General features: G+C 52.7%; 1 protein-coding gene across 5 annotated transcripts in view; it reads right to left on the bottom strand.

The window, feature by feature from the left end:
* Tgfbrap1 (transforming growth factor beta receptor associated protein 1) overlaps nucleotides 1–26,181 on the bottom strand; it is a 45,004-nt gene that overhangs the window by 5,436 nt on the left and 13,387 nt on the right. For 4 of the 5 annotated variants that reach the window (XM_063229738.1, XM_003471603.5, XM_005004473.4 and 1 more), the window contains exons 2-8: nucleotides 17,717–18,418; nucleotides 9,748–9,942; nucleotides 8,070–8,224; nucleotides 5,701–5,783; nucleotides 4,827–5,168; nucleotides 4,613–4,670; nucleotides 1,710–1,853 (exon numbers count right to left, since the gene is read on the bottom strand). In XM_063229738.1, the coding sequence (XP_063085808.1) occupies nucleotides 1,710–1,853; nucleotides 4,613–4,670; nucleotides 4,827–5,168; nucleotides 5,701–5,783; nucleotides 8,070–8,224; nucleotides 9,748–9,942; nucleotides 17,717–18,418 (1,679 nt within the window). Of the gene's footprint in view, nucleotides 1–1,709; nucleotides 1,854–4,612; nucleotides 4,671–4,826; nucleotides 5,169–5,700; nucleotides 5,784–8,069; nucleotides 8,225–9,747; nucleotides 9,943–17,716; nucleotides 18,419–25,555; nucleotides 25,576–26,181 lie in introns of those variants that run through there. The other variant, XM_063229739.1, reaches the window with a different exon arrangement.

The following is a 26,181-nucleotide window of genomic DNA, read 5'->3' as shown; positions in this document are numbered from 1 at the left end:
AGTGCAGCGGGTGCAGTGACCAGTACACTGCAGGGCCATGGCTCTCGCCATGTTCCTCACAGCGCCACCAAGCGGCTGGGAAATGTTTTTCAGGAGAAAACAGTTCAACAAGAAGCACTCGCAGAGACTGGAGTACAAAGCCAAGCTAAAATAGCACCCTATGCTTGGAATGCTGCACACATCTGCCAGAAGTTTCCTAAAAGTTCGAAACCGAAGAAAGCAGCACTTGTTGGTAACAGACTTCAAGGACCCCAGGGGAAACCACCCGGCACTCTCAGGGTCACCCCATGCCAAGGAGGCACTGGCCTAGGAGTTAGTGAACCGGCAGGGAAGTGCTGAGGTCTTGGTGCCAGGACCCAGGGCTCAGGCCACAGGCGACCTCCCCAGCCCGGGGAAAGCAGCCAACCTGAGCTGGACACTGGGCAGTCTTTAGGCAGCTTCCTGGGCCCTCACAGGAGCGATTCCATCTTCTATGGAAGGGCCAGCGAGGCAGTGACACCCAGGCTGGCCCCCTGGGCACTCCTGTGTCACCCATCACACACACAAGCTGCGAATCCACAGGAGCATGGCCTCTGGGTTCTCTTGGCCGGGCCTGTGCATCACTTCTAGCACCCCTGCCTGCACCCCTCTGAGCTTCAGTAACTCACATCCACCTGGCAGGGTCACGTGCTGTCCAGAGGTGACCCAGTGGGCATGTGGACTTGGGTACCTCCTGATGTCCATGCCCTGGAGCCCCAAGAAGGGGGTCCAGGCATGGCAGGCAGCTCTGTAGGTTGTATAGAGGACAGTGGGGCAACAGCAGGTGGCATCAGGAGCACAGGCTCCAGCCGGGCCTTGGTAGGCAGATGAAACCTCAGAAGGTCCTCACTGAGGACAAGGTCCTGCCTCAGAGCGAGCTGCCTCTCCAGGAGCCAGAGCAACATGTGGTCACTCAGCAGCAGGAATGGAAACCCTTGTCACCTGTGGGTGCTACTCAGGACTCAGCCCTCAGCCACACACTCCCTCCATCACTAATAAGCTGGATCCTGCTCTCCGCACTCCCACCATTCCCCTGAGCCCGTGTCTGGAGAGGGGCTGAGAAGAGGACATGACCATGCCCTACAGGCGACCTGACCCAGCTGCAGGACACAGCGGTGTCAGACTTCAGGTGGGGCAAAAAACACCAAGGCACCAAGAATGGCGGGCTTCCTGCTGGAAAGCAGCACGACTCAGAAGCACCAAACTGCCAGCGCTCCTCCAGACCCAGAGTTCAGATGATTGAAAGGCACAAAAAGGAGAAAAAAGCCAGATGGGGTGCCCCACGCCTGTCATCCCAGCACTTGGGAGGCTGAGTCAGGAGGATCACAGAGAGGGTGAGGGCAGCCTAGGCTACGTAGTGAGCTCAAGGAGCTCACTCCTATGGTGAACTACACCAGGAGACTCTGTCTCTAAATGAATGAATGGCTAAACAAATAAATGGGAGGCAATGGGGGGACAGGAGGGGAGCTGGGCATGGGGGCGCACACCTGTCAACCTACCACCTGGCAGGCGAAGGAATGCCAAGAGTTTAAGGCCAGCCTGGCATACCTAGTGAAAGCCTGTCTCAAAAAACCAGAGAGAGAGAGAGAAACTGAGGCAACTGCAATGCCACTTCGGCCCCACTCGGACCAGGGTTTGGTTTGGGCTGTTTCTCTCAGCCGTCTGGGGAGGGCTCCCAAGGATGCACGTACCTCCTCGCTCCTCTGCAGCACCCAGTCTGCGTAGGCCCACACCAGCTGCTGGTCCGAGCAGCAGGCGAGGAAATCCACAATGTACTCGTACAGGTCGGCGCGCGTGGAGTCCTGGATGTCCCCGTTTACGATGTTCACCCACAGCTGGACGGAACGGAGTGAAGGTTACACACCCTGGAGATGCAGCTCAGAGGGGCCACGCTGCACTCCTGGCCTTGTGAGGCTCAGAAAAGTAAGTGGAAAGCCCTAAGACCCAAAATCAGAGGCCTTTTAAAGCATGTGACCCCATACTCTGGGCTTCAGTGTTGGGTTGCCCTACCAGTACAGTCTAGGTGAACATTCCAGGATCTGAGAAACCAAAATGTGAACTTTCCAGGAGCCGAGAAACCAAAATGTGAGCTGCTTCCGAGCCCAAGCACTTTGCATAAGCAATACTGCACCTGCTGCAGGTCAAACCATACATGCTGAGCACAACCTTAACTTGTTTTAGAGAAAGAAATGTAAAAAGACACAGTCTGGAAGATGAAGACAATAAGCCTAGTTCCTTCCTTCCTTTTCCTTCTCTCCCTCCGGCCCTTCCCTGCTTGTACAATCCATAACACGACAGCAGACATTTGGGAGAGTGGAGGGCGACAAACGTGTTTCTCCATAAATTGGGGAACATCACCCACGCCTGGGCTGCAGGGGTAGCACACCCCTCCCCAAAACCTCTCTTCCACCACAGTCCCAGGCCCCGGGGCCTCTGTCTCCAAGGCGCCCCCATCTTCTGCACAAGGAGCTTGGGACAGAGCCCGATGAAGAAAGCTTTCTGCCACTAGACAAGAAATGCCCCTCCATGATTACTAAGCTGGGTTCAGGGCCACGGAGGCAGCAGCATGCAGGGGGACAGAGGCCACACAGGGGTCCCCCATGTCACCTGCCCATGAGCCTTAACTCTTTCTACCTGGCCGCACCTCTGAGACCCACGAAGCTCCTGGGAATGAATGAGGCAGTGCTGTGAGCTGTCGGTCTGACGCCAGCATGCCAAGCTCCCTCTCCCAGCTGGACCAGCTGGGCACCTGGGGGCACAGGGCTCCGGACCTCAGCCGGCTCAGCTTTCAGGACAGTCACACACATGTCACAGCACACTTGTAGTTGGGACTCAAGCTGATGCCTGAACCGCACACGTTCCATGTAAACTCCACTATAACGCGGCCTGGAGGGAATCTGATGTCTTTTAGGTGATTTCTTACTCAAAACAGAGTTACACAGTGTCGAACTTTCCACTTCAGGTGTCACGCCAGCTCTCAAACAGGTCTGGATGTTTGGGTCAGAAATATTCAACCTCCAACAGTGCATGGCCCAACCAAGTGGCTTAGCCCCACCCGAGCCCATCGCGCAGTGCTTTCCTTAAAAGATTTTGCTGCCTATGGAAGTTTACTCTGTATTTACTCTGTCTTATTGCAAGTTTGCAAATTTCTTTCTCCATTTAGTTTTGTTAATATTATTGTACTTACATCACATTATAATTCAGAGAACACCACGTTTTAAAAAAATGAGAAATGTAAGCCAGGCCTGCTGGGGCACACTATAATGCCAGCCACTCAGGGGGCTGAGGCAAGAAGAATCGCAAGCTCCGGGCCATCCTGGAGAGCACAGAAGACCCCACTTCCAAGTAAAAACTGAGAAAGGACTGGGAGCATAGCTCAGCGGTCAGCACTTGCTCAGCGTGTGTGGCCCTGGGTTTGACTACCAGGAAGCGAATAAATACATATATAATCAGTGACCCTCAAATCCAGTCTTACACTGGGGTACACATTCACGGGAACCCATTCTTCATCTTATTCTGCAATTTTGTTATCACGATAGATCCTCAAATTCACCGAAGACTAAACCCCTGGCTCTCGAGCTGTGTTAGCCTGGTGAATGTGGCCGATGTCCTAGGCTCCACACAAAATTAAAAGAAAAGGCATATGAGAGAAGGGTCACCCAACACCACACAGGGGGACAGCAGGGCAGCAGGGAAGGAGGTCCTGGGAACGTGGGACACGGCCTCCCTGAGTGAGGGGAACTGCTGGACGCTGTAGCACACTATGCTGGCCTCTGCCCAGGCACTACCCTCACTGGCCACCGGGAGCACTGGCTCGGAGACAGCCCATGCTGACCGCCAGGCCCTGCCCAGCCCGACCACCATGATGTGGGCACAGCTATGACTCAGCTCTTCACAACCACTATCATCAACAGCAGAGAAACCACAAGCCCTGCACCCAAGGTTTCTGATAAGCACTCAATTCACATGCTGTGCGGCTCTGTAAGACATCTCATTTTCAAGGTGGTTTCATGAAAGTCGCGTGAAGAGTGGTTGGCAGAGCCCAGGAAAACACGGGCCAGATGGCCTTCAGTCACGCCTACCAGAAGACAGTTGGGCTGGAGAAATAAGGCCTGGTGTCTCAGCTCGGGAACAGAATTACTACACACTTTAGAAGGAGCCGAAACAGAGGCATGCCAAGGTTCCCAGCACAAAGAAACGATACATTTATGGAGACAGAGATACCAATGACCCTGACCTGCTCACTCCACACCGTATGCAGGCACTGAGTGACCACGCTGTGCCCCACAGGTGTGCGCAACTGTGTGCCAGCTAATATCTACTAAGAAAAAAATCCTCAACACTATATATTCCTTCAGTTTTCAAAGGCTCGATTTTGATAATGTTCCTTAGAGAAAGGTAAAGACAAAGAAAAGAAGACATTTGGCCATCAGTTCTCAAAAAACTCATTTCCTAAAACAGTATTATTTCTGTTCCACATAAATAAGGTTACGGATCAGACAAATGTGGTCTCTATCAATCTGAGATTTTTTAAAAGTGGAGCTAAGTTAAATGGTACCAGCTTGCAAATGATCAAAGACGCCTGTAAGCTCACCTGCACCGCAGTGGCGTCCTGGTTGTTGTAGTGGTAGAGCAGACCCAGCGCAAAATACCTGCAAGAGACAGGTGGTGAGCAGGAGCGCCCCCACCGGGATTGCAGTGGTCACTGCATGGGCCCTGGGTGAGGGAGCTTCCTGACAGTGCCCCAGAGAGGAGCACAGACAGGCAGGCTGGACTGGCTGGGACACACACTGCGGGAGGACACTCACTTTCTGTGCTTTTCCAGCCAGGCCACGCTGTCCGTGAGGAGGCAGAAGTTCTCGGTGACGAGGAGGTCCAGCAGGCTGTCGTGGTCGGCCTCTGCATACAGCTTGAGCAGGGCCGTGTCAATGTCCTCCTTGTAGCCATTGGCCACTTCCGTGCTACGGACCTCGCTGAGGTAGCTCATGAGGAAGCGCTTGCACTTGGCCATCTTCTCCTGGTCACCCTGTGTCAGCTGGTTCAGGTCTGCGTACTCGTGCAGTGGGGGGTGAGAGCGGGTGAAGGAGGAGGAGGTAGGCAGCAGGAATGGGTGCAGGGAGATCAGCTCCCGGACATCGAGCTGCCCGCTCCTGCAATGAAAGCATGAAGCCACATGGAGGGCCAGGCCGCGGTGGGCACAGGACAGCGGGGTGGACAATGCACCTTAATCTGCAAGTGCCAGAGCACTACGGAGAGGATGGGGCAACAGTGAGAGCCAGTGGGACCTCAAAACACCTGTGCTGCCAGCTGGAGAGGCCACTGGGGTCTCCAGGGCTGACCAACTCCGACACTAAACCGCACACTGCTGAGCACCCCTGGGAGGGGAATCTATAAGACCTGCAGCTAAGACGCCACTGGGGAGGTGCTGGGCTCTGTCCTGAGGACAGACAGGCCATGCCAGCCAGCAGAGGGCACTTCCCACAGCATCCCTGAGAACAGGCATGTCAGGCTCACCCAGGAGACCTGCGGCAGTGTGGGGATACCGAGGCCCGCAGGAAAGGGCTGAGGCCCACAGCAAGAGCAGGGTCACGCTGCAAGCCACCCTGTCCTGGGGGCCTGGGGTGGGGAGCACAGGTCCCAGGCCTGGGAGAACTCAGTGGCAGGGGCAGCCCCTCCCATCACCTGAATAGCTCTTTAGCTTCTAGGAACTGGAGCTGGGCAAACTGGATGAAGCCGGCCTGCTGCAGAATCCTCCTGTACATCACCTGCAAGGAGAGACAGGGTTCCCGTCTCAGAAATGCCCTGAACCATAGGGGGTGGGGACCCATGACCCAGGCTAAACCTTAGCTATCATGGAGCTATGCGAAGCTGTAACCTGAAGAGTAAGGAGCCCATGACATTTATCAGACTGCCCTCCCTCGGAGACAGGCACTTGTTCCAGGACAGATGCCAGCCTCTGCCAGAGTCCAAGACCCTTTCTAGAACATGCTGTGCTCCCACAGAGGTGGTACGATCCTCCCAGAGCCCGTTCGACCTTCCCACAGACTCCGCACCACCTCAACTCCGAGCGATACCCGCCGCAGCATCAGTTCCATGGAGAAGGCTGTGATGCTGCACTGCTTCGAGACCAACGTGAAGAAACAGTCTGCACATGTCGTCCGCCCCCCCCCCCCCCCCCCGCAGCTTTGTCGCTGTTTTTTCCCTTCAGTGCTGAGCCTCCCCGGGCCCCACTGAGCCAGGCATTCGCAGTGCCCCGCTCTCTAGGGCATGGCTGAGGTTCCGCCCCAGCCCCAGAAGAAACGGCTTTGGAGACTTTAGAAATCGTGCAAGGCCAAAGCCCACACTGCTGCCTTGGACCAAACTTGGTCTGGCCCAACACCCCACCCAACAAGAAGCAAAGGCAGCAGGCCCAGGCTGTCACCTGGGGACACCAGTTCCACTTCTAGGGGGAAGCGACAGAGGCCTTTACAGCAGAGGACAAAAAGGATCCTTCGCCGCAGATTGGAATGCTCCCCATCATCCACAAGGAACTGGCAGGTGATCATCAGCCCCTCTGGCTATAGGGCCCTGCCCCACCCCACCCGAGGGCAAGGGAAAGTGCTCCTCTTCTCTCCCATCTGTGAGAGCAACGTTTTGAGTGTGCTCCAAACTCGGTTAGTACTGCGTTCCCTTGCGGATGGAAAAGATGTTTTTAGAAACAATCTAAAGCTCAGATTCTGCACAGAGCAGCTGACAGCCCAACACCTGCTCTCTGTCACCTCCTTGGAGGCAGGGGTTTGAGGCTGAGCTCTGCTCTGCTGTCTGGAGTGGGCTGAGGCCAGGGCAGTGACGCCAGACAGCACGCAGGGGTGCTCTGCCCAGGCCGAGGCCAACAGAAGCCCACACCTCTCCAGGCTGGATGTGAATCTGTGCAACATGGAGAAGGCGGGACAGGCAGGAACCTAGAGATCCCAAACCAGAGAGCAGGCAACTCATGATTTTATTGGGTACTGACCGTGACCTCTGCTCTTAGCAGAGCAGAAAAAGACACTGAACACTGAAAGCCCCTGAGAGAAAACGTCACACTGCAAGTGTGCAAGGTGCACATACTCAGTGGAGACAACCCCACTGGCACCCCAACCGAGCGGCTGGCACGGCCCCACAGGACCCCAACAGTGCAGATGGCAGCACGCAGGAAGACAGGAGCCGAGGAGAAGCAGCAGCCGACTCCAAGCTTGGGCCTCGCCCTCCCACCCTGCCATGTCCAGCAGTGGAAGGGAAATGAACAGGGAGGCCCCGCAATGGAGCCAACAGGTCACAACTTTCTTCCTTTTGCCTCTGCTGCCCCCTGCTGTACACAAGTGGAACTCACCTAAATAGAAGAGAGCTGTAATGGTGACACTGGCAGAAGACGCCCCAGATCCTGTCACCCTGAAGGACAAAGATGGCCTCGCTGCACTGGATTCACACATGACCCCTCCCGCAGGCATTGGCTGCAACCACAATACCGCACTTCGATCCACAGTCAAAGTCGAGCCTGGAACCTGATGGGCACCACTGATCCCCAAGGATGCTGCCTGATCCATGCAGATGGCCAGGCGCACACCAGCCTCCTGCTCATTACTCTCCAGGGAGTGGTATGGCCAGGACAATCAACAGCTGGAACTTGATGTATGTAATGACCCTGATCACACCAGCCGCTTTTAAACTTGTAAACACAGTGTGTGAGCTGTTTCCTCCTAAAGGAACCAACCCAAGGGCCCACAGCAGGAGGACTCCACCGGCACAGGGGCAGTGGCTTTCCCACCAGTGACACAAATCTAACCTTGAACCCAACCCGTTCCCAACAGACACAGGTTCTAAAATCAGAGCCCAGTTCACCAGACTTTGCTCTTCCAGTTTATGATAACTGTGTTCTTGATTCTGCACTGAAGGCCACTGAAGAGAGTGACCAAAGACACAGCCCAACGCTGTGTGGCGGGAGCTAAGCACCCGAGCGAGCACGGCGGCAGCAGACCACAGCCTCCTAGCCGGTGGCTGCCAGCCTGTTTTGTGAGCGGCTGATTACAAACCTGGAACTTTTCCTTCGGAATGTTCCTTCGGGCTCCTTTCGCCAAGACCAAAGCCTCCTCCACTCTGCGGCTGGCCAGCAGATCCTGTATTTGTTTTTCCAGAGGTAATGGGACCAAGATGTAGACTCCTTTGCTTGTGGCGACGATCACTCTTCCTGGGGAGAAAGTTAGAACGCTGGAAAGGGAAGGAACCTCGCCGGCCTCCCCGGCACACTGAGTTTTCCCCAGAGTTCTGACAGGAAGCACACATGCCAAGGCTTCCTCCGTCTGCCCTGGCCCTCGGCTGCAGGAGTGTGGAAATCCCTCGGGCCTCCCGTTGTGTGGGCTGCCAGCCCAGGTGGAGCCAGGCCAGGACTATGTGGGTCTCACACGGGATCTGGTGCAGCTTCGCTTCCTCCTGTGCTAGACTAAGACTACAACGCAACCTCGCCTTCTGCCTACCTCTGGCCCACCAGCTCACCCTCCCATTGCCTATCCTCGCTGTCCCTGTCACTGTCCTGTGAGAGCCCACAGGAAGCCCAGGCGGAATCTGAACTGAGGATGGAGCATGCAGACTCTTAACCCGCTCCTCCTCGGAGGCCGGCTCTGTAGCTCCGTCCTGGAAGCCGCAGGTCCCTCTGCCTTGGTCTTTTGTGCCCTGGTGCAGGCTGCTGTTCTCACCCCAGCTCTGTCACTCTGCTTGGTGTCACCTCCTTGGTACCCATGACTTCTGCCTTGGCCCTCTCTACTCCTCTCGCTGAGCGGCCCCTGACACCACTGCTCCACACCCAGCCACGTGGAGTCAGGAATATTTATTGGACAGCACTGTAGCTCAGTGCGGTCTCCCCGGTGGCCCCCAGGACCCCAAGAGCAAGGCAGAAGACGCATGGCTGCTCTGAGTGCTTCCGGCCTTTGCTTGCCATTTTCCCTCAATAAGGAGAAGAGGCCACTTACACAGCAACAGGCCACACTGGCCACCAGGGGTGATGGGTGCACAGCAGGCTGAGCTAGGTTTACCCGCTCTGTGAGGACTAAAGGTCACAAGGGGCAGTTTGAGGGCCCTGGGACCCGCCGGAGGACACCAAGCTAAGACTGAACAGACGCCCACTGCGGTCCAGCACCTCAGCAGGATCTGATGCACTTCCTGTGGGTACTGAGTTTCTTCCCAGTTTAAACCCCAGCAGCAGAGAGGTTTCCATACATCTGAACACATCCAAAATAAAACTGGGCCGGGCCTGGTGGCACACACCTGTGATCCCAGCACTTGGGAGGCTGAGACGGGAGGGCTTCTGTGAGTTCAAAGCCAGGCTGCACTGCATAATGAGACCCTGTCTGGCCTGTGCTCCCCACCAAAAAAAAACCCCAGGGAAGTGAAGAAGCTGCTTCAACTGGCACACATCACCCAGGAGTCTGTGGTCGCCATGCCTTTGGTCGCTCCACAGACCCTGTGTGCAGAGCTGCAGGCCTTCCCCACCAGGAGGTTCCCCACAGTGCAGCTGCTTGGCTGACTGTGGACCCCCAGTCTCCGGGAAGCACCTCCCTGCTGCCCTCCCAGTGGGACCATGCTCCGCACCCAGGCTGTGTCACTTGCACTGCAGTGTCTGGACCCTGCACTATCCCTGTGTCCTCCGCTCCCCACAGCCCCAGCAGCACTTCCTGAGGAAATGCACCACGAATCCCGCAGCGATGCCAGCCGTACCTTCGAAGTCCTGCAGGATGTGGCCCTCCCTGAAGGGCAGTGTCTGCTTCTGCTGCTGGTCCAGCATGCTGTGGACGGTGATGAACTCGCTGTCCAGTGCCAGCACGTAGGGGAAGCACACAGCCGCCCCGATCACATTCTCTGACCAGTGTACAGGGGCCCTCTGGGAGATCCCGGCAACGGTGGCGAACATGCCTGGAGAGCAGGGGCAGAGTCAGGGGGGTCTTTGGAGACCCCGTGCCATGCCACACCAAGTGTGCGGGCAGCGCACTCTCTCACCCTCTTGCAACCTCGCTTCAGGAAAGGAAAGCTGAGGGGATCCAACTGCCTGCACCAGGAACCCTGGTTTCCCAACTAGGGGAACAGAATCACATCTCAGGAGGTGAGGTACTCCAAACATGTGCTCTCCCAACCAAACAGAGTTAAAAATGCTGCTGCCATTTCCCTTGTATACAAGTTTACAAAGTGCACGGCCTCAGCAACACGCCCAGGCCACCTGCCTTGGCCCTCAGCTCCGCAGGCCCACCTCGGGCCTCCCGAGCACCCCCTGTGCGCCAGGCTCCCGCTATGCCTGCTGTCGGAGCGGAGGTCTAATTTCGAGAGCTGGTCCTGCTGCTGTCTGCAGCACACCTCCCCTCTCTAAAGGCACGAACTGTACTACAGACATAGAACCACTCGGCAGTTCACGACCCTGCAGAGTGTCGCCAACAATAACTTCCTGTTAAGGCACAGTCATCTGTCTCACCAGTGAGGCCCTAACTCGGGGTTTACTGCAATGACTAGGTGTGCCAAGAGCAGCAGGGCATTTCAACTCGGTTTCCAGGCCGTGACATCAAGCACCTTTGAAAACAACCCGATTCTGAGAGGAGGCTGAATGCCACCACAGCCGCAGCTGCTGCAGACAGGTGGTCTTCAGGACAGACGAATGGATGGTGGGACCAAGAGCACAGGCAGGAGAAAGCTGAGTGTGAAGCCCAGGCTGGCAGTCATGCTGGAGAGGTGTGGGAGGGATCGGGACCTCCTCTGGTCAGTGAGCCTCGGGGATGAGTGCCCGGGGCTGAGGCTGAGGGTCAGGGGCAGCAAGCCACAAGAGTCGGGGGCAGGAACCGCGCGTAGGAACCCACACTGTGACACATCTTCACCCAGGCAGCCAGGAGGATGTGACCCAGCACTGAGATGGTCACAGAGCAGACCTGGACTCCTGCTGAACTTCTGGTCACACCAGCTGCTCTATGCATCACCTCTCACTGCAGCAGACAAGCCTCCACAGTACTGTCCAGCCTCGTCCTGTATTTGGACAGCAGCCCGAGACCACCTACTGCTGGCTGGACAATCCACCAGGGAGTGGCACAGCGCAGAGGCTTCACTCACATCCCTGACTTAAAAGGGCAGGAACCAGAGGCCAAGAGCAAAGGCTTCTATGGAATAAGACAGCAAAGCCATAACTGGAGAACGGAAAGGCAAGGCAAGGCCACAGCAGGGACTGCAGACCCGAGGACGGAGGGGTGACACTACTGGCACCCCTACTTGCTTCCACACCAGGGCGGGGACGATGGAGTCTCTGTCTCCAGCCTGCAGAATGTCCCTCAGCTGTCACTGCTCGAATGCAACAGATCGGTAAACCATCACTCAGAAGCCATCCTCTTCGGGGGGCCTATCTAAGTTTCAGTCGGGCTGTGCCTTGAGCTAAAGTTGGAATATGTGGGTGGAAGAGCACCTGCATCATTTGCTTCCATCAGGAACCGTCATCCGGGCATATAGATAAGTTGCCACAAGCTCCTGTAGTACAACAATTTGCTTTGCAAAAAGTGAGAAGCAAACTTCCCATGACCCAGGCATGGACATGAGCTAATGCAGGGAGAAGACAGCAGACAATGAAGACAGCTGTCGTGCAGCAGCACATCCGCATTCACCCCAGTAGTGTGCACAGACTAATGCTGGGGATCGATGCGCTGAATCAGTAACCTATGGAAACACAGTGCATGTGACCTCTCAATCTGCCTGCACTCACGCCAGGTACAAGCAGTACGCCCACCAAGAAGGTCGCTCACTTAGCGCGATGCCATGCCATGGAGACAGAGTGTCCCTGGTGGAGGAACCTCACATGCCTACCACTTCCCTTCCATCCTCTCACTCCAGCTAGCAGCAGATGCCTTCAGCATAAAGCAGCCAACGATTGGAACACAACCAGGCAAGGGACAGATGGGACAATACAGAAAACCCAGACGCCACGCAGGGAACAGGGAGATTCCTCAGACACGAAAGGCCACTGTCTGAATCGGGGGAGAACTGGGCAGCCTTAGAAAAGTTGAAATGGCTCTGTTCTTCACACACGAGGATGAGCAGAAAAGATAGGCGATGTGTCTCGGCCAGTGTGGAGGACTGACAACTGGTGGTCAGCTAGTAGCCCTGGCTGACCCCAGTGGGCATGGTGCTGGTGTGGAGGGCCCGCCTGAGGGTCGCTGCCAGCAGCGTAGAAGAAGCCCTGGAGGGGAAGAGGGTGCTGTTGATCCCCTTGGAAAGGTTTGCTGCATTTGACTCTTTGGATATAAAATAATTCTATAAATGACGTGGTCTGTAGTAATGTTTCTCTTGCAAACGCTGCCTACACAGCCAGGGAGGACAGTGAATCCCTGATTGTGACTCAAGATCCAGAGGCAAGAAGAGGTAGATAGTGTAGGTTACTGAGAACTCTTTAATAAAACCTACTGTCTGTCAAAAACTACACACAAGCATTTGAAACTTATGTGGCACACAACCTGGTGTCTCAGCTATGCAAGGGACACTGAGACAGGCTGCTGGTGATTTGGCCCTGGTGTGCACCTTAAGTGTGGAGTATCTACCTCGTGTGCATGAGGCCCTGGGCTCCATGCCTAGCACCAGAAAAAAGATTTAAAACAAAACAGAATAGCTACTCAGCAACATCCACATAGAGAAATGCAGATGGCTCCCAAAGACGCCTGACCTGCGCATAGGGACGCACAAACCATAATGTGGCTGAGAAACCATTTCTACAGCCCTAGGCTGCAAAAACCCAGAGCTGTAGGCAATGGGCTGTGCTGGCGAAGGTGGGGAAAACACCACTGCCATACATTCCAGGGAGAACATTACATGGCAAGACCCTTACGGAGAGGGGCTATGGTCAGACCTAGCAAGGGTCACGCGTATTCATATGGGCTCAGCAGTCCCCCAGAGAAAGCTTCCTGAGATATACTGAAAATATACATACACGCATAAGCACAGTAAACTCCTGCCTGAGACCAGGAAAAAACCCAAATGTCCACCCTCAGGGGACTAGGGAAAAAGTGTGGCACAGCCACACAGCTGAGTGGCATGTAGGAATTAAGAAAAAGAGAGCTAGGCACAGCAGTGCACACCTGTAATTCTAGCACTCTCGGAGGCTGAGGCAGAAGGATCCCAAGTTCAAGTGGAGATTTGGTAACTCAGTAAGACCCTGCCTCAAAATTAAAAAAAATAAAAATAAAAAGGAATGGGTTCTTTGGTTCAACCCTGAGGACCACAAAACAAAACAAAAAAGACAAGGAAGAGGAGGACCATAGTTCCAGCTACTAAAAATGCTGAAACGAGGACCTCTGGGGCCCAGAGCTGGAGGCCAACCTGAGCAACACGGTAAGACCCCATCTCAAACAAACAACAAGAAACTCAGCAGTGAAAGGTCTTTATTTTATGCCACACAATGATCACTATATAGATTAAGGTAAAAAAGTACAGCAAAGAAAAGTATACTACCATTTAGTCAAAAAAAGAGAAACACAAATGTAGTATTTTTTATAGATTTCAAGAATGAATGGAAAGCCTTAGAAATAAAGGCTACCACTGGGAGGAGAGACGGAGTGGTATGGAAATGCACCGATCCTCCCCGGCTGCACCCACACGCCTTGGAAATCTGTAAACACTCACACAACAAAAATAAACAAAACCAAAGCAATTTCTTAAAATCTGGAAGTAAAAGGAAACCAACGAATGGAAACATGCTCAGTTGGTGGCATAACCACATAGCGGGGAACTACCACAAGTGACCACACTGCACGTTTTCATTTCTGCTACCCTGAGGACCACAGGCACCACCAGCAATCAGGCTTTCTAGGAACTACACGGTGGGAACCACTGTGCGTACTGGGGAGGCATCAAAACAACAGGCACAGTGGGAAGAGGACGGACACAGAGAGCCAGGAGATGCTTTCCACCCCAACGGTGATATCCTGAGAGGGACGGAGGCCAGCACTGCCTGCCTGGACCCAGTGGGCGCAGAGGTGCAGGAGGAGAGGCTGGAGCCAGACCTGCAGGAGGAAATACAGGTGAGTGGGGGGATTGGGAAGTCAGGGGGCTGCGGGTTTCCAGGGACAGGTCCAAGGGGCTCGGGCAGCCGTGTGCATCAGCTCCCAGCCGGGCCAGGTGGGATGGAAGGGCACATCCCCGCTGTGGGAGCCGGCACCATGTGGCCATTGAGGTGCTCACCAGAGTCACTGCCAGAGGACCAGGGTGCCTCAGGGCCTCACCTCCTCCCTTCCATCACATGCCTGGTTGACCACATGGGGGTCAGCTCCCTGCAGCGCAGGAAGGAGGGCTGGACAGAAGCAGAATGTCATGGGCTAGCTGTCCCTTGGGATGGGACTGATGCAGGCAATGGTTATCAAGCAGCCATTCCCATCACACAGGGATGACACTATGGGGCCCCCTGCAGCACCTCACCACCACAATGCAGTCCTGCTTCCCACAGAGCCTGCAAATTAAAACCCCCAGATCTCCTGGTCACTCATTTGCGGGAAACAGAAGTCAGAGCATCAGATTTAAACAACACAGGGAACAAAGTCAGACCGGGAAACTAGAGGTGAAACCATCCAGCTGCTTCAACAAAAATTAGCATGGTGGGGCACTTAAAGGAAAACCCTAAAGGAGTTAGAGACCCACTGCAAGGTGTGGGCCTTGGCTGGGATGCTGCAAACCAACTGAAAAGCGCATGACACAGGGTGTAGGCGGACACACGTGTATGTGTCTGTATCTCTGTACATCTTATCACGCGGTATGCTAATGGAGATGGTGCCCACCAAGACATCCTTGGAGCATCAAGGGACTGCTGTTGGATTTTTTAGGTGTACAGCTGTGTCTTTCCTCTGTGTGCATGTGTGTGTATGTGTGTGCATGTGTGTAACAGAGAAATGTACACTGCAGTATCTGCCGATGGAAGGCAGCGGTGCCTGGCGCTTGCCTCGCAGGCAGCGGGCAGCAGGTGAAGCCACACAGGCACTTGTGGCACTGGGCTCGCTGTGCCATTCTTGTGACTGTGCACTTGCATGTGCTCTGGGGAAGAAAAACTTTCATCACAAAATGTCTTTCCCTTGTTCCAAGAAAAGGGTGGTTAGGATAAAGAATTTTTTCTTAAAAAACTAAAAGTTGGAGCTAGCATACCAGGAGACAACGTGAGGAATGTTGAACATACATTACTAAGTGAAGAAACCAAGGTAGAACTGGGTGTGGTGGCTGAGCCAGTGACCCCAGCCAGGCAGAAGACTGAGGCAAGAGGACTGCAAATTCAAGACCAGCCTGGCAACTTAGCAAGACCGTCTCAAAACAAAAAATAAACAGGCCAGGGGACATGGTACACTGAGGGCCAGCTTGACGTGGCACAAGTAGACAGTAATTAATAGTAATAAAGTGACCCAAAAATAAACTGAGAGTCTGTCCCAGGTCTACGTGACTTGTGGTGAGACCTACAACTGGCTTAAGGACAGATTAATCTTTAAACCAATGGCCAGAGCGGAGGCCAGCAAACAGCCTGTGAAGTTCTGGCTCCTAGAAGCAAGATAACAGGGCTGCTTCAGACAGGACTCCTGTGGATTCCAGCTGCTCAGAGGCTGGCTCAAAGGTGGCCATGAGCAGACAATCGGGTCACCAGTTAACCCTGACCTGCTCCTGTGTGCTTTCCCAAACTGCACGGTATGCTTCCTGCAGCCCACCAGGACAACCTGATTATGCTATGTGCCTCCTAAAGGCCAGAGGACCGGCCTTGGGCCATGGCCTGTTCCTGGGCTCTGACTATCCTGGTGCCCTTGTAACTAAAATTGACGTTTGGTTTCTTTTGTCCTGTCGCTGTCCCTCTGAGCAGATCTGTCGTCCTAGGCCTGGACTCCAGTAATGGCAGAGGGCAGAGTCCTGGGTTCAGAGCCTGGCACTGCCAGGAAAAAGTCAGGCTGAACAGCTGAATCCTGCGTGCCTCTAACTAGGAAAGGGCAGAGCCAGGGCTGGGCTGGGACCCTGCTCCACGCTCTGCTGCCGGGTATGTGTCCAACCTGCGGCTCGCACCCTACCAGCAGGGGGCGCCGTGTGTCCATGACAAGCCTCTAGCAGGTGCCGAGGAAGGGGGAAGGGGAACCATGCACAGAGACCCAGGTACTGAGAGCTGCGGCTGCTATGCATCTGAGAAGCCTAAAGTCAGCTCTGTTTTCAAGGTAAACCTAACGGTGTTTGCCAGCTGGCTCACCCTGCGTTTCAGTCAGGGTTCTGCACTCCCCACCCTGAGATGAGAAGTCCACATGGAAAACACCCGCACTGGAATGAGCGGCTCCTCAGTGGCACCCTGGATGCATGCATACCCACAAACCTCAATGGGAGCCACTGGGATGGGAAGAACAAGGGCCACTGCTCTGTCCTCAGCCTGCTGTTACCGGGAGGCCACGAGAGGCCTGGCTGGGGCCGTGTGGGGACAAGTGGAGCCCCTTTCGAGGGCCAACAAGATGCTCTGGTGGATGAAATCACAGGAAATGAGAGGACACCATGGTCACTGTGGTCTGGATTCAGTGGCCTCCAAAGGCCCACAGGCAAGGCTCGGCTCTGAGGGCAACACTGGGAGGATAGCAGGACCCTCAGGACCAGCCTCAGGGAAACCTTTAGTCCACTGGGCGCTGTCCTCCTCTCACTCCCTGGCTGGCCAAGAGGTGGGCCAGTCGCAATCTGCACTCCAGGCAGAGGCGGGAAACACGGCCCACCTGACCATGCACTGGAGCTTCCGCAGCCATAGCCAACCCAAACCTTTCTACTTTATAAGTTGAGAATCTGGGAATTTGTCATAGCTACAGGAAACTGACTGACACACACATGTGAAAATGCTTACAAGCTACCTCCACCCCTTTTTAGAATGAGGAATAAGAACAATCAAGGAATGAGCCAGGTAGGTGGCACATGTCTGTAATCGAGCACTCAGGAGGCTCGGTCAGGAGGAGCAATGTGAGTTCAAGGCCTACCTAAACTACATAAGGAGTCCCTGCCTCAAAAAAGAAGAAAAAAAAGGAAAGAAAAAGGAAAAAGAAGTCAAGGGACAAACCCACTCATATGGGAAAATCTTATAAGAAAGCCTTGAAGAATTTTTTTATTTTTGTAGTTAAAAGAAGTAAAAATAACTAAGATGCCATTTATATAGGTACCAGTTCCCAAAGTGAATGTAATTATAATGTATTACAAACACACACTAATAAAAGGAACTAAATACAAAAAAAGAATCTCCCACGGGATGTCTGCAAGCTCCATTTGGATGCTTTAGGGCCAGCCCGTCTTTGTTGTACGCAACCCACATCCTTGATCTGATGGGACTGCGGTGTGTGCAGACTGGCAGCGCCTCCCCTCCCCCTCGGCCTCGTGGCGCATGTGTCTGCAGTGGACCCAGGCAAGCCCGGGCCCTGAGATCATCACACCACCTGTGATGTCACGGCCATCTTAGCTCATGGCAGTTCACTCTATGAGGACTGCAACATGCCACAGTCTCCTAACAACATGCTTCTTCCTCCTGCCTCAGCCTCCTGAGTGCTAGGAATCCAGGTGGTACCACCAGGCCCAAGGCTACATGGCCTTTCTTAGAATGTATCCCCCGTCACTAGGCCACACATGATTGCTCCCCTGCAAAACCCACGCCCTCCCACTGCCACCTATGTGGGGTCCCAAACCCCATCCTCACCCAGGCCGCCCGGGCCGGCCAGCAGGAACTCTTGCCGGCCAATCCTCTTGACGATTGGCCGCTTCTCCTCACTACAGTAGGGGAACAGGTCCTGCGAGAGGCCCGTGCTGTAGTTGAGGATGATGTACTGTGTGCTCAGTGCCAGGCACAAGAAGTGGCCATCCACAGCCACAGCCAGAGGCTGCTCGGGCGTGGATACCTCCTTGACGATCTGCACACGGTCCTCGTAGACCAGGAACACCTGGATGGTTCTGCGCTTGACAGAGAGGATGCAGACTTCCACACAAAACGGGTCCCCGCCCACGGGGTTCTCGTTGAGCGCAAAGGTGGAGGCCCCCTTGATGCGCGCGCCTGAGGGCACCGGCTCCAGGCTGCGCATGCCCACCAGGGAGATGCAGCTGTCACAGAGCACCAGCAGCCGGTCGAGGGCAGAGGCTGCGCGCAGCTCACTCACTGGCTTCCTGAAGCCCAGGTGTCTGTGCAGCTGCCTGGTGGCTGTGAAGGCAGCGGTGCCCGTGGGCAGCGGCTTCTCCTCCAGCAGGAAGTGGTAGACAAAGCCATCGCTGGTGCCCACGTAGAGGTTCCGGCCGCAGCACTCCACGCACTCGATGTTGACCCGCTCCTTGTCGCCCATCAGCAGCTCCCGCTCGACAGCCGAGACCAGCGTGAAGGCCTTGATGCTCATCATGACTGTTGCGTGGCCTGCAGAAGAGTTGGGGGGGGGGTGTGAATCTCAGGGGGGCAAGGAGCAAGCAGACACATGCCTGTGAACACGGATCCCCAGTTCCCAGCGTGTCATTTCAGCCACAGAAACAACATAAGGATGTCAGGAGAGTGGAAGGAAAGACCTCCCAGCAGGCAGAGGGCGCCCTGCGAGGAGCACACAGCCTATGCTTGTGGGAGAGGTGTCCGTGTCTGCCCCCCCCCCCCCCCCCCCCCGCAAGAGCTCAGAGCTGCGGAAGCAGCCTCCATGGGTCCAGCAACCAGGACTGCAGTGTGTAAGTTTGTCCCCACCCACTTCCCAGGCTTCCCAGCCTATGCTAGTTGCAAGGCTGAAACACCCCAGAAATGTTCAAAAGTCACATGTCAGGGAGGCAAGGGGCTTAGACAAGCTTCGAGGCACCTTTCAACTCCCACAGCCCAGGACTCCACAACCTCTTGCATCCCCTGCCCACTGGGACAATGCTGGCGACACAGGCGAGAGACTCCAGCTCCCCTTCCCTGAGCCAAACCAGTGCCCAAAGAAGCTGCACATCCCAGCCTGGGCACTCTTCAGGTCTCTCCTGTCCCTTCCTGCCTTGGTGAGCAAGTGCTTGAGGCACTTCTCTGGGTGTCACCTTAGGTGATTGCCATAGGGAGACTGCACCTCCAGGGTGGTGTCTAGGGAGGTGGGCGCCAGACAGGTGAAGAGCCCTCAGGAATGTGGTCAGCATTCTTGTCAAAGTTGCCTGAGAGAGCTTGTTTGTCCCCTCCAACACGTGATGATGCAGCCAGAAACCACAGTCTGAAATGATCAAGGCCCTCACCAGGCCATGAACCTGCGGGGACCACAGCCTCTAAACCCATGAGCAACAATTCTTGCGCGCCCGCAGCTCACGCAGTCCAGGCCTCTTGGTGCAGCAACACAAACTGAGACACTTGCTTTTCCAACCCACGTGAGCTCTTTATGAAATGGGCTTAAAAAATAAAAGCACCTACGTCACAGACTGAGGCTGAAATATCTCAGTTCAGGTAAGATGCTTGCTCTAAAGAGGCTGTACCCAGAAAGTCTGCGATCTACCATGAGGACCCAGTTCCCACCCTCTCTGGATTCCCGACTATTTGCAAACCAGGTGCCCAGAAGGAAATGGAAGTTCAGAGGTGGTTGACCTCAGGGGTGGGGAACCTATGGCCTGCTTGCAGGCAGCCAAAGGTACACCATCATAGGGCTACCCGTGCATCCCACAAAGGACACTAGGCTATCCACAGACACACAGACATGAGGGTCCTGTGCCGTGGTCACACTCACCCACATGCGATCGGCTTCTGGGAGACCTTGGAAAGGGGGGAAGGGCTGAGGGCCAAGGCTCCAAAGGCACCTCAGTAGAGGCACCATGTCACCTATCCCCTGGCCTCCGGGCTTGTCCAGGACAGCTGCGGAAGACTCCCACAGACCTCAGCTAATAATCCATGGCACTAAAGTCTAAACCTGTGGGACCACTGCTGCAGTCAAATGGATCCCACCTGGACAACAGGCTTTGCACTGAGATGCTAATGAGCAACCCTAAGCACTGAAAGGTAGGTTTTCAAGTGAAAGACGGCAAGAAATGCTACAAAATCCTTCTCTCACTGGCTGATCATCCAGCGCTGTCTTTGAAAATGGCAGGAAAAACAACTGTTCCTCCAATTTGAACTGTACCACCCCTTTTACAGAAAAAATAGAAAAACAAGCCTCAGACACCTTACAACCAAACTCCATTTAACATCTTAAAGGCAGAATATCTGTACCTCTAGCCTCACTTAGCATACGGGATAAAATAAACACATTTTCTATGAAGATAAAATACTTTGCATTCAGCCTGAGTACTGGGGAGCAGAGAAGGGAGGGAGAGAGGGAGGAGAAGTTGTAGAGAAAAACGTGTGACTTATTAAAAAGTTATTATTCTATACGGAAAATAAATGTAATGTGGTTTTATTCTAGTTACTCAAGTCTTGCTAACAGTAAATTTCCCTAGTTAAGGCCTCTAAGTAAAGGATTTGCTTTAGTAATTAAACAGTAATTTTAAAAAGAAAAAATTGAAAGGGTTTTGGCCCAGACAGGACACTGTAGCCAGGAAAGCCTCAACCGGAAGCAGGAATCCCCTATCTCCCCCACCCCTAGGAATTTACCTGTGACGCCATATTCCCGCCCCTGGGAATTTACCTATGGCACCAAACCTAGGACCAATGGACCACTTGTGCATCCCTAATGCCCGCCTTAGGTTCCACCCCAAACCGAGGCTACTTACATACCCCCCACGCCACGTGTCCGCCGGAGAGATCACCGGACGCCAGCAGTGGGGGGTGCCAGTCATCTCTCTCCATGTTCTCAGAATAAAGGCCGCTTTTTGTTTTATACTTCTCACCTTTTGGAAATATTTTTCATCTTTTGGAAATAATCCTATCATTTGGTGCTGTGACTCGATCGGCAGGCGATTGACTCCTGCGACACACCCAGTTGAGTCCCCAGCCAATTCACAAACCAGATAACATCCTGGATTAATTCCACTCTTTTTCCTCTCCCAAGAAGTCCTTGTCACCAGCCGCCTGCACTAACCATTGGCCAGATTGATTTCAGGTGAGCACTCTCCAGGGAACTCTTGGCACTGGGCATCCCCAGTCGACTGTTCTCCCCGTTCGAGTAGGTCTGTGGCATTTTCACGTCCTTAGAACAGCCCAAGGCAGGGTTCCTTCTGGGCAAACCTGTGTCCACACTCTAAAATCTCTCACGTTCTTTGGGTTCGGATAGTCCCAAGCAGAGATTTTTGGACCGCCCACACTGAAAGGCCCTTACTTCCCTTAAAGCCTCGTGCTTTCACGGGCAAAACTGTTACTGACCCCACGTGGGCTCCACTCGTAAATCTCTCAGTGACGACTGGAATATAAGAGTTTTTGGTACCTTAGCTGCTGTGTGGTACCACAAACAAGTGACGACTTGTTCTGGACCATGGCTTACTTCTTGCCTGAATCAGTCATGGGAAACGTATTTTCTAAATCCCAAAAGACGCCTTTACAATGCCTAATTTCCAATTTACGTACTCTAAAAATTAAAAGTACCAAATTAAAAACTAAACAATTAACTTCTTACTGCCGGGAGGTCTGGCCAACCTACCCACTTAGCGGCAGTCGTTAGCCCAAAAAAGGAACATTTGACCCCTGCATTCTCAAGAATCTGTATGATTTCTGTCAGGCCGGCGACAAGTTATTAGAACTCCCTTATATTCAGGCCTTTCTTATTCTGAGAACACGCCCGTCTCTCATTAAGTCTTGTACTCCCGCTCAGATACTTTTAGCTAACTCTACCGTGCTGCAAACTTTTCCGTCCTACCCTCTGGTATTTTCCCTGCCACCTCCCTACCCCCAAAATGGTTCCTCGCCATTATCTCCCACTGTGGGATTGTCTTCCCCTCCGTCTCCCAGGACCCATAACTCTCCCAGTGGCTCTAATGCCTCTATTAGCACTTCCTCGAAGTCTCTGACTTCTTATTCTCCGGAGAATTCTCTATCCCCTAAAGCATTCTCACTGCCCACCCACCATACTAGGTCTCGGTTGCTATGTCCTTCCAGCAGGCCACGTGACTGTTCCAGCTTGTGCCGGGAACAGTCGCCATGTTACAACCCTCCGCCACGTGGCCGGGCGCCACCATGTTCTCAGGGGTCTCACTGTCAGCGGGCACCCCCTTGTGGCTCCTCTTATGAACTGCAACAGCCTCCCTGTTGCAGTGTACTTGATGCTTCATTGTGCTGCTGACAGCAATCCTCTCGCTGCAAGGCACATAGTGAGACGCCATCTGCCAGTGTTTCCCAGGGTGACCGGCAGCAGCTCTGTAGCCGCTCTACAGATGATTGCTCACACACGTCTACCAGACAGATGGCTGCCCAATGACCCTCTGCTCTGGAATCTTCTCCTCAGGCTCTGCTACCACTTTGGGAGCAAGCAGGCCCTGAGGGACTTGTTAACATCCATGTGCCTTTTTCCCTTTCTGATCTATCTCAGATTACCCATAAATTAGGTAGCTTCTCTGTTGACCCACAGAATTATATCAGGCAATTTAAATTTATTACTAATTGTTATGATTTACATTTTAAGGATGTTTATGTGATTCTAAATACCACTCTCAGCTCACAAAAGCGAAATCAGCTGTGGCAAGCAGCTTGAGAAGAAGCTGATCACAGACATAAGGTAAACACTGCTGATAATGACCCTGGGCCTATAGCTGTGCCAGAGCAGGACAAGCATACTAACTACAACAAACTTTTACAACAGGTCCAGGAGGCTAATCAAAACCCAGCTGTGTTCCTAAATCAGCTTTCTTTTTTTTTTTTTTTTTTTTTGTCTTTTTCATTTTTATCGGTACCAGGGATCGAACTCACGACTGCCTGCTTACAAGGCAGGTGCTTATGCCGCTGAGCTAAATCCCCAGCCCCCTAAATCGGCTTTCTAATCCTCGCGCCCTGTGAGCAGTTCCAGCTTCCCACGCTTTGTTGGGCCACCTCCCAGCCCTTCTGCCATGTGCCCTCCCAGCCCCTCCCTTTCCCATGCACCGTAGTCCTTGCTGCCGCCTTACTCATTTCCAGGGGCAGTCCTAGCCCACCCCTGCATGCTACCTCCCAACGCTCGCTCCACCCCCATCCTGGGTGTGCTCTGCCAGCACGCTGCAAAACAGCAGCTCAGCGGCTCCACTCAGGTATGCTTTTTTTACAATTTGGCTTTGCTCAAAAGATGCCATTTTTTAATTGCAATTCTCAAACCATTTAATCAAGGTTATTGGCCACCTGATAATTTTACCAGCCTTGTTTATCAATCAAAGCCTTTACCAATCTCCTGTTTAACAACTAAGGTTATAAATTCCTTTTTGCTGGAAACCACTAGCTCTGTTCCAAGACAAGGGTTTTGTTAAAGTTTTATTTGTCTTGGCTCATACTACTGTAAATAACAGGTTTTAAAAAAGTAAATGTGTTCAAAACTTGACAGTATTAGATCAGTTTTGATAGATTTATTCATAAGATTGGTAAACCTTTACTGCAAAATGTTTCCATTAAAGCCTTTTTGGGCAGACTAAAGCCTTTTTTGTTAAATATATAATTCCACACAAACCCTAAAAACGATATGCCATCCAGATAAAGCCTGCTCTCTAATCTAAAATGCCAATATTAAACTCCTGCATACTTACTTAATTCTACAGATACCTTTTACTATAGTCCAAATCCCAAACAAAAAGGCAAAACTTGACCTTCAAACCTTAGAGAGATCTTAATATGGTTTTTCATATTTTTAACACTTTTGACACTTGGAGTTCTGAGGCAGGTAAACCTACACAAGGTGGAGCTGCCTGCCCCCCCTCATGGGCCACGCTCAAATGCAGCAGAAGGCACTGGGCAAGAAAATGCCCCATCTTGGTGTTCTTTGAGATCTTACTCCAGGGCTTCTGGACTGTCCTAGCCACCAGAGAGTGGGTAAGCCATCCTAACTTCTAGCCCTCACAGGAAATGTTGACACTGCCAGATTCATCGCTGACAAAAATTGCTGCTTAAGACTGAGGAGGTTCAGGGCAACAACAGCCCCCTTTAAGGTGTCCGTCTCAGCGTCCAAGTCACACTGAAGTCTCAGGTAATACAATTCTCTATATTTATGGGCATAGAGGCCATATATACAGTGTTCTTCCTGAGTTTTCAGGCTGAAGCCCTCAATCTCTATGACAGGGTATTGATGGTCAACCTATGCCATTTACAAACAGGGCCTATTTCGTGCAGGTCCCAGTCCTAAATCTTAAAATGCTTTCACTCCCTTGTGTTTATGCAGGCTCACTTAGACACACTGAGGCCTCGGCAGGTTCCACCTGTTGTCACTGGTGGACCGCTCCTCAGTGATATAAGACCACCCCCTTCCTTTCTTATTCACCAATTTGTCTGACAACCCTGGTCAAGACTGACAGATACATTTTGTCTTCTCACTTTGTTTACACTTTTTCAGGATACATAAAAGCCTTTTCCCACAACCAGGTAAACTGCTGATACAACCAGGTTACAGCGACCCATGCCTAAATCAAAGTTGCTAGACTGCCATCCTGGTTTCACATCACTCAGGCTAAGAGGTGCCCTCCCAGCCCTAAATCTGATCATTCTGAGTGGTCATCTCATCTTCTGTTGCCCACCCATCTCAATCTCACAAAGGCCTCACAGCCACAGTTAGCAGGCTAAGTCATGTTTTGTTATCCACTTTGGTTCCTAATTTCTTACATTCTATTAATGGTCATTTTTACAGCAGAACTCTTGACAGTCTTTCCTAAAGACTCCCACATCATGCATAAGATAATCTTCATAATGTTCTATTTGATAACAGTCGCAGTTCTTTCTACCCTCAGCTGTCTGGTTAAACGTGACATCCCTGAAAGCCTAAGCCCTTACCTTCTCTATACTGGTACAGCCACCGCCATCCCTACTCCCCCTATTTTTTCCAGTTCAACTCCTAGACCGGAGACAAGTTTTATACACCTACCCTCTTAACTTTTATGCTTTCAGACGGGGGAGTAATCACCACTCATAACATCATTTCCCCTAACCTCACACTTAATTTTCAGAATTCTGCCTTACCATGGAATGTGTCTAAATCAAAGGCACCTTTCCCTCTACCACACCTGGGTCCTTAAATATGATAGTGCCATGTCTCCTCATAACATCTTGTCTCTTTGTTTTTCCAGTCTAACATATGTGCATTCACCAGTGAAGCTGTCCTGGCAAAAACCTGGCACCAGCATCTACCTGGGCATCAACTTTCATCCCGTCAATTCCCCTAGGCTCCAGTACAGCACCCTCTGCCAGCAGGAAGTAGTTAAAGAGAAAAATCTTCGCCCCTTTTCATAATAATAACCATAAGACGGGATATGAAAGGGTTTTGGCCCAGACAGGACACTGTAGCCAGGAAAGCCTCAACCGGAAGCAGAAAACCCCTATCTCCCCCGCCCCTAGGAATTTACCTGTGACGCCATCTTCCCGCCCCTGGAAATTTACCTGTGGCGCCAAACTTAGGACCAATGGGCTACCTGTGCATCCCTAATGCCTGCCTTAGGTTCCACCCCAAACCGAGGCTATTATACATACCCCCCATGCCACGTGTCCGCCGGAGAGATCACCGGACGCCAGTGGTGGGGGGTGCGGGGGGGGTGCCGATCATCTCTCTCCGTGTTCTCAGAATAAAGGCCGCTTTTTGTTTTATACTTCTCATCTTTTGGAAATAATCCTATCAAAAATTAAATACAAGTGAAAGCTGATCCTGTACCTTAGATGTAGTTTATTTATTTAAGCAGCAGAGAAATTCTATGTGTTAGTTCCCTGACGTATATAGGTAGTTAAAATATGAATGAAAAGATAAGAAAGATTTTAATCACAGCTCTGCATTGTCTTGAAGTCCAACTTCCTGGAGTCTAACCTGGAGGTTTCACCAATGTGGTACTGAAGTTAAAAGTTTCTGGAAGGGGTTGGGAAATCCAGCTACCCACATGCCAAAGACTGAATCTGCACCTGTTATCTCTCACTAAAGTAAAGTCAAAAGTGGATCAAAGGACGACTTGTTAAGCCAGAAACACTTAACCTGCTGGAAGGCAAGATACAAATACAGAACACTCTAGGGGTCAAAGGCGTGGGCAAGGACGTTCTGAACTGAACCCTGCTGCACAGGAAACAGTCTCAAGAACCAAAAAATGGGTCCTAAAAAACTAATACGCTTC

The sequence above is a fragment of the Cavia porcellus genome, unplaced genomic scaffold (assembly GCF_034190915.1).
Source record: "Cavia porcellus strain 051 isolate PalLab524CR breed Dunkin Hartley unplaced genomic scaffold, mCavPor4.1 scaffold_18, whole genome shotgun sequence".
NCBI lineage: Eukaryota > Metazoa > Chordata > Mammalia > Rodentia > Caviidae > Cavia > Cavia porcellus.
Note: the sequence above shows the minus strand (reverse complement) of the source record. Positions and strands in the feature narration are given on the sequence as shown.